General features: G+C 35.7%; 1 protein-coding gene across 1 annotated transcript; it reads right to left on the bottom strand.

The window, feature by feature from the left end:
* Positions 1-883: 883 nt before the first annotated feature.
* On the bottom strand, positions 884-3,278 carry LOC123562559 (uncharacterized). Its single transcript, XM_045355186.2, has 2 exons — positions 2,738-3,278; positions 884-1,535 (listed from the first exon to the last, which is right to left on the bottom strand). Exons 1-2 carry the CDS (start codon positions 3,243-3,245, stop codon positions 1,075-1,077), a joined length of 969 nt encoding a protein of 322 aa, XP_045211121.2. The 5' UTR covers positions 3,246-3,278; the 3' UTR covers positions 884-1,074.
* Positions 3,279-8,241: the final 4,963 nt, after the last annotated feature.

The following is an 8,241-nucleotide window of genomic DNA, read 5'->3' as shown; positions in this document are numbered from 1 at the left end:
AATCATCTGTTGTAACTCCCTAACTTAGTACGAGTCTCGAAAGTTATGCGTTCAGTGAGTACATTTTTACGTAGTTCGGCATTTTTACACATTTGTTTTAATTGAAAACTAACTGGATGACCTACATATTTGATCAGTTATTTTGAATAAGTCGGCTGAGGTCTATAAATGTGTGAAATGTCAAGGAATCTGTGGAAAGCCGGTGCGCCATGTTAATTTCAAATGCGAAATGCGAAACAATAAATGACAAATGCTTACTTCTAAGTGCTTATTCAGATAAAAAGCTTAATGTATCAGTGGATGAATGTACCCTTTAAATAGTTACTGGCCTTCATAACATAACCTTGCTTGTCTCTTTTAAAACTCTTTTTTAAACAATTTAGAGCCATATTCCAGAAAATGCAATTGCTTCTAATCGGACTAGTAGAACATTATGTATTTTTTAATGATTAAAGTTTCATTCCTTAGAATAGGAGATGCAAATCATTTCTTCATAAAGTTCAAGACTTTGACGACTAGAATTTATTACTTGGAAATAGGCACAAGCTCTTTGACATTTAGCATTTGGCATTAAGCATATGGCATATAGTATTTGGTATTTAACATTCACCATTAAATTTGTGTCATTTAGCATTTGGCAATCAGCTTGGCTTATCGGCCTTCCATAGAAATTGTCTATAATACAGTGTCAAATAGAATTAACAAAGATAATAGTGTTACTGACAATCATCCTAACACAACCTGATAGTTAAGGAATCTAGTTTTAACTAAGTCGTGATGATATATTGTGACATTCTACAAGAATGTGTTGCTGAAAAGATAACGACCCAGCTGTGGACGAATGTAGAAATTACTCAGAATCGGTTAAAACTGTCATATAAATTTTAAAGAAAAACTGCGCAATCAACAATGCAGACAGCTGCAACAAATGACTAAAATTGAAATGAAATTAAGGGTACAACTCTTACATTTGGTCTTCTTCAAATAAAAAAAAGACTAATAACAGTCAACCATTTATTTGTCCAAACATAACTTTCATAAAGGAGTATAGATCATAAACCAAATAATTTCAATTTATTTCTTTCCGACAACAACCGTCTCCGAGACGTCCTGTCGTAGAAGGAACCCAGAGAAAGTGTTGTAATGACCTCCAAGATAAGATTTATGGGCATCAATATTGCGGATACATACATCATCTCCCTTTTGCAGTTTTACCACTATCATCTGGCTGGTAGTATCGAATCCGGCTTCTGAACCACTAACGTACATAAAACTAATAGCTTGTCCGTTTACTGTGAAATGTGAATGCGAGCTATAATGGTGTTCGGAGACCAGCGTCGCCGAAAACACGTATGTTCCTGACACTGGGATGATAAAATTACCGTTGTAGCTATTGTAGCTGTGGCCGAGGTTAGTTACTACGTGGTCGAAGACAAATGTCTGCTGTACCCCGACGTGTTCAAGGTGGTTGGTCAAAGTGGCAAAGAAAGCAATATTTTTCTCATTATCTGCTCTCCGAATTCTTTTGCGCAGATCTGAAAAGTAAGTTGTGTATTGGTGAGCTGATTTGATATGGACACGTGACATGAATATCAGGCTCTGTTAATATGAAAATATATAGTAAGAGTAGACTTCCCGGAAGCATTGAGCACAGAATACACAGACAGAACCATACATCAAAAAGGAGGCCACCCACAAATAGGATCTTTAGTGGAAAGATAAAGCGGATACAGTGCTTCAAATATCTATCGAAAAGATATATTTAAGTTAATTAAAAACAAATCGAACATTTGGGAAGGTGGTAGAGGGAGTGGTAAGTAAAGATGGTTGGGATGGGCTAAAAAGGATAAGGGAAGAGGCAAGCAAATAAAATAATTCCCCGCTGAGATGAAATAATATAACAGGGGAGGACGTATGGTGGTATGCTGTAAGGATTAAGTGAGCGAAAGGTACCGCTGTAAAAAAAAATGGCGGAAATCTAAACAAAAATACACGTGACAGATATACCTTTGACTGTTAAGTGGGTTTTTGCTTTACATTTCACGAAATAAATTAGCCAATACTGTGGCGCAACGCCTATGCTTTAGCTACATTGTCTTTACAGTCGGATAGGTATAAAGAAGTTTTGTGCAAGGTTTTGCTCTCAAATGCAATGTTAACAAATGAATGTGTTCATTTTGACGAAGTTTTGCCCTTCTCCCTTGTAAATATGGCACTTTCCTGCATGTTATACGTGTCCGTCTGTGTAGTTGTGCCTATTTACCAAAATTGATAGTTCTACTTCAACTACCCTTCCTGTACCTTTCTTTTGATCATTTTGAGCTCTGAGCACAGAATAAGCTAATCAGATATATAATAGAATAGATGCGGACTATCTGAAAATATTGGATTACTAGACTTTTCTCACTTTATCTTGAGACCTGCTGAATATCTGGGTAAGTTTCTTATACACCGTACCGATAGAATTTCTTAAACACTGTACCTTACCAAAAGACCTTATGGTTTCATACTTAAATTAACATATTCTGAAAGATGATCCGACTGACCTCATGAACATCTGCACTAATTGCGTATACTATCAATAGACTTTCTTTTATACAGTATTTCCGTATCATAAGGACATAAGTGTGAACATTCAATCGTTTTGCCTTACCCGCAGACTTTATGATCTTTTTGGCTACTCTCTTACAAACCATTTCAAGTGATTTTATGGTTATCAAATTATTTTCTTACATACCATATCCCTTGGTTTTTAGATCTCCCGGATTGTTTTCTTCTGTATATGTCTGGTTCAAAACGACTTTTCTCGTCTGGGTGGGTAGACCTTTGCCAGGCTTTTTCTCTGTTTGGCTGACTCTATTTTTCTTGTCTTCAGATTGACAAGCAACTTTGCCGATTCGTTCTCTGAATCGTTCGAGGGAGCTTGTGCGCTGCCCTTCAACAACAAGCTCACTTCGGAGGTTCAGAATGAGCTGCTGTTGGTCGATGTCCCGAGACTCCAAATGCTCGATACGAATTTGATGGTTCTGAATCGTTTGTTGTTGAGCCTCGTTCCGAGTTTCTAACAGTTCAACACGTCTGAGAAGTTTCTGAACAACTGCTTCTGTAGTTTGGAGATGATTTAGTAGAACACCTACCTCGTTCAAGCCATTTGTTGTGCCAATGTTTGTAGAATCGCTAGCAATGGCCAGTGGCAAAAGTATTACCAAAACGTCCGCAAATAAAAACTTTATGTTCACTGCCATTCTTCCAGGTCGATCTTTATCACAGAAATTACCTTTAGTCACAGTCAGTGTATAACAAATTTGAACATTAGATAAGACAACATGAAACTAAACTCTTACATTTATCAATAAGGTCATTTCTTATTTTGCACTCTTTGAATGTGTGGAATCTGACATACTGTATGGAATGATCGCTCTGTGCACATCAATTTTTGAGACATTAAAATAAGGCTTATTAGGAGATCGAAGGGATAACTGTTTTGTTTTGGCCGAGTTTAACGTCACACCGACACAATAATAGGACATATGGCGGCTTTTAAGTTTTTCATGTTAGAGGTGAATGCATTTTGTTAGAACCACCAGCCTCCCAAAAGCCAGCTGGATGACTTCCGTACACAAAAAATTTCTACGCCGCAACCCCATCGTTGTGGGGCAAGTGACTTAAGGTCAGCAGTCTCCTCGAAGAAATAAAAATAATAATTTGTGAAAAGTTGTTATAAGCCTTTCTTTCCGGAATATGAAAATATTCTATTTCTTCGCTAGTTTATCTGGCAAATTTCTATCTGATACCAACAACAGTACCTGCAAAAAGTAATAATTTGTAAAATATAAGCCTTGGGTGGTTCCCTAGATTTAGATCTCTCATTGATATATGTTCTGTATTAAATTACGAACTAGTTAAGCACGTGTCGTAAATAACTTAATAAGATAAATGAAGTTGCTTGTCAGTCAGTTTGCATTCTCTATACAGCCGAATAAGTGGACTGTTACCTTTTATGTATCCCCATTTTTGCACTGGACTTAATATGTTTATAAATAATTGGTTAATTTGATGCATGCTAAGCGGTGCGGCGGTTTGGCGCCAGTACCACTCCAATGTTGTTTTTTTTTATTCTGCTTTGGTCGTATTTCATAGATGTTTGTGTCTGTTAAACCACCATGGTTGTCGCGAATTCTTGATTTAGTTGCCATAGTAACTTAAACATAACATTATTGATAATCTGAAGTCACTGTTTATACGGATAATATTAAGATTGCACTTTTGAGTCATAATCTGAGGAAAGTAGATTTAGTATTTTAGTTTTTCCAGTTTCTTTAAATATCCATTTAACACCACTGGACTAACTTCATTTTCACTTCGATTAATCCCACAGAACAAGAGATTAGACCCAAAACTTTAAAATACGAGTAACGAGAGTTCTGCATTTAACATAAAAAAGCAACGTATTTACGTATGTGTTAACATACATAGGTCAGGAAAACGACAATGTTTGAAACAAACAGTATTAGTTTCAAGGTGTGAACATCTGTTTGGAGATTGCAGGGTTCTGCTATCCCTATACTTTTATAGGTCAAGTGATTCTTGAATATAGGTTCAAAAGGTTTGGAGTTTGAGATATAAAGTTGAACATTCTTGGGTTGATCTTAACTTCATTCAAAGGGCAAGTTAAGTTTAGCAGTTACAGCTTATAGGACATTCCTCAGAACATTACCTTTTCATGCTTGGTTCAAATATTGCGTTATTTGTGTGATCCTTGAAATTATTTAGCCCATACTATTAATCGTTTGGAAAATCTTAGATAAACGAATTATTAATTGAAGACAGCCTGAGGAAAATTGTATATTATATGAGATTTTTACAGGTCTCACCAGCAGTGTAGGATTTGACAAAGGACATTCGACGTAGTTCGTCACCTGGTTTAAGCCACATTCATCTTTAATTGTGCAAGGTATAAAGGCGTTATGTCAACAGAATAATCTTTTGTTTGTAATAATGAAGTGCGTTACGAACTCGACATAATGTAGTTTTGAGGTGAAAAAACCTTGCTTCACTTATCTATATCTTAAAATCTGGTACAAACTTGTTTTTGAATACTTCGTTCTCTGCTTCCAGAGGATCATTTTATATTCTTATAGATTTGATAGACCAGTACATCGGCAGTCTTAATATTGGGACCGTAGAGTATCGCTTTGACTATCCGATTTTATTTCTTAATAGAGGTTCGCTTAAGCTGATACTAGTGGTGTATGTGACGGGGGGAAGGGAATGGGGTTGCACTATTAAATCACTCTCATGGACAGATGTATTCAAACCGAGACTGCTAGTATTTTGCTTAGCTCTGTTCTACGCTTCCGCTGAATCTCGTTATAATTGAGCCTTGCAGAAAGTACAAATTAGGTTGGTAATCTTTATTCAGTATATTTTCATAATCCGGGAACATGTCGAATTCCGAAACCTATTGGTTAAAGGCAAACTGACAGCGGAAGTTATAAAAATTGACATGGTGAACGATATACGCGATACGTAAAATTAGGCCCATCAGCTGACATTACAAGAGAAAACACTTTAGCTCTATGTGTTAAAAAAGGAAAGCAACAACGCTTATTGATATAGTCACGTTGTGTCTCTACTAACTAGTCAATAAAAATCGAGCTAACAGGTCACAAAACATGAAACTATTAATAAGTCAGTTCATAGCAAGTATAGAAAAATGTTTTTGTTCTACTGAATGTTAATATCGACAATGTCTCATTAATGTTTTGTTGGGTTAATTGACTGTCTTGAAATATATCCAGTAATACCTTGAAGGAAATCCTGGAATACAGGAATGCAAATTGAAAGCAGCTATACTGGAAGTTTCCATTCCATTCAAGTCAGAAAAAGAGTTTTAGTGCAATTGTAAATATCATACAGGCTGTATTTCGATCACGTGATTACATTTGCAGCTTAACGATTGGATAAATCCAATCACAAATCTATCATCACACTCAGTTTATACCAATTTATTTTAGTCGATTGTGAAACTAGTTCCACAACTTAATCACGCTCGACACCTCATTCCTGATGAAATCCATCGCCAGGAGGGTAAGAGAGAAGAGGCAAGTTTCCCTTTTAAAGCTGAGCGCCAAGCTAGGGAGCTGCTAGTACCATTTTTCACGTCTTTGGAACACTTGATAGACTCGCGACATATCAATACAAAAAAGAAAAACTTAAACAAATTTATTTCCGTTGTGAATGAACGGTTTAATGAACTACTATCAATAAAGTATGTCCATGAATAAAAAGAAGTACATTAAAGCATTGTTCATCTTACCGAGTACAATGCATTTTCTTTATTAATTGATTTACACTTAAGAATGCAAGTACAACTGCTCATTAAATTATTATTAATCATCTCACGTTCTCGGACATGTTAGCCAGGGAAGTTATTATTAGTTTGAAGGATTGTTCTAGCGGATCTTTTATATGTAATTGTGGCAGTCGTTCAGCTAGGGAGTGTTTACATATTGCAATAATATTCATTGCATAAAAACATCGTAATTTTTTAAGCAAAATATATTGAAATGCCTGCCTCCGGAATAATCTGTAGATGTTAGTAATCGTTATAATTAGATTCACAGGTATACATCTGTTAATAAAGTGAAGTTATGATTGTTTAAGTTGAAGTACATTTCGAAGAATACATATTAACAATGATTTAGCTATAAAAACATCTTGAGTGATTCTAAATGTGCGTATTCGACTATCGCGGTAATCGTCTATTGCGATACTCCTTTTCAGAAGGAGGGTAGTTAAATTTGATGTACGATTTATTCGGATGTGTCTAAAATAAAACACCAGTCTCTTATTTTGAGTGGTATCAAAATTCGTTTTATAAGCTACTATCTAAAGGCTTCATTGCAGGGCACAGATACTCTTCCACTCCGTCTGCTTTTCCAGTCAGTTTCAGTGCAACTTGTGCTACTGTTTGATTACTACTTCTTGCTTTCAGACGACATATCATATCCTTTAGACGACTTCAATTCATAATTTCTGAGGTCGATCTGCGGTAAAGTTTTATTACGATAAATTCCAAACTACCTATTTGTGTAAATCAATGATAGAAAAACTCGCAGCTGTTGTTAGTTTATTTGCGCTTGTTTGCATAACAACTCGATTCCTGCATTATTTTATATCTAAAATTGATAGCATTTCTCACTGTGCATTGCTAGTCACTGGCAAGTTTAAACCTCAGGTTCCTTTTACAAAGATTACTCATTTAATCCATGACGGTTTCCCTTTTTGCATTTTTCTTTATACCAGTCCATATGATATACCTGTTGTCTTGTATGTTGATAGTGTTATTTCTTCTACTTTATTGTTTTCATTTAAGCATAAATGCGTCTTTTTGACTTAAACAGGAAAAATGCACACTGACTTCTATGTCTTTTCATTATAGTATTAACCTGCGTGTTAACTGTGTTGCCATGTGTAACATTAAATTCGTGTATGCTGCTCAACTATTGTTATATTTTTTCCGGCCGGAGGCCGGTATTGAATTCATCTTTACTTCCTGTTTATATCTGGGGTGAAGGTCATTTAACAGCTGATTAGAACGGTACATTTTGATTGGTTGATGAAAAATTCCACAGGTTTCCGAATGGAGTAGATAATATTTTCTTAAAAGGGTGTGCAGGTGCTCTGAGCTGTATTGTTAGACAGTATAATCCTTTGCAAGGCTCCTGTAGAAATAGCTTGTAAAACGTCATAAACCTGAATCTCCTGCGACAGAGTTCGACTCTGCCACTCTAATACGTAAATAATTTACAGTAAACTCGTCCCCCATTCCACTCGTCCCAATTTTTGTCATTTCGTTTCACTTGACGATTTCAAAAATGGTCATTTTGCCACCCCCACCCCGCCCCACTCCCCACTTTTCATTCGGCCTCTCCTTTATAATCTAATATTTTTGACAAAGTTTTCTAGATAATGATTAACTTAATTATGATGTAAAATATGTGTGCTGCAAAATATGTTCTACATAAAAATATGAAAATTTTACTTTAAAAACTACATTTTTGTTTTACTTTATAAATACCCGGTCGTATGTAAACGTGCAGAGTGAATGTACGTTTCGTAGCTTAAAGTGTGCATCGACTAATGCACCGTGTATTTTTTTTACAGATACTTCTTGTTGCAATCGGGTCAGGACAATTCAAACCTTTAAAGCCCCATTATTTCTCAAAATCAAAGATT

The sequence above is a fragment of the Mercenaria mercenaria genome, chromosome 2 (genome assembly GCF_021730395.1).
Source record: "Mercenaria mercenaria strain notata chromosome 2, MADL_Memer_1, whole genome shotgun sequence".
NCBI classification, from domain to species: Eukaryota; Metazoa; Mollusca; class Bivalvia; order Venerida; family Veneridae; genus Mercenaria; species Mercenaria mercenaria.
Note: the sequence above shows the minus strand (reverse complement) of the source record. Positions and strands in the feature narration are given on the sequence as shown.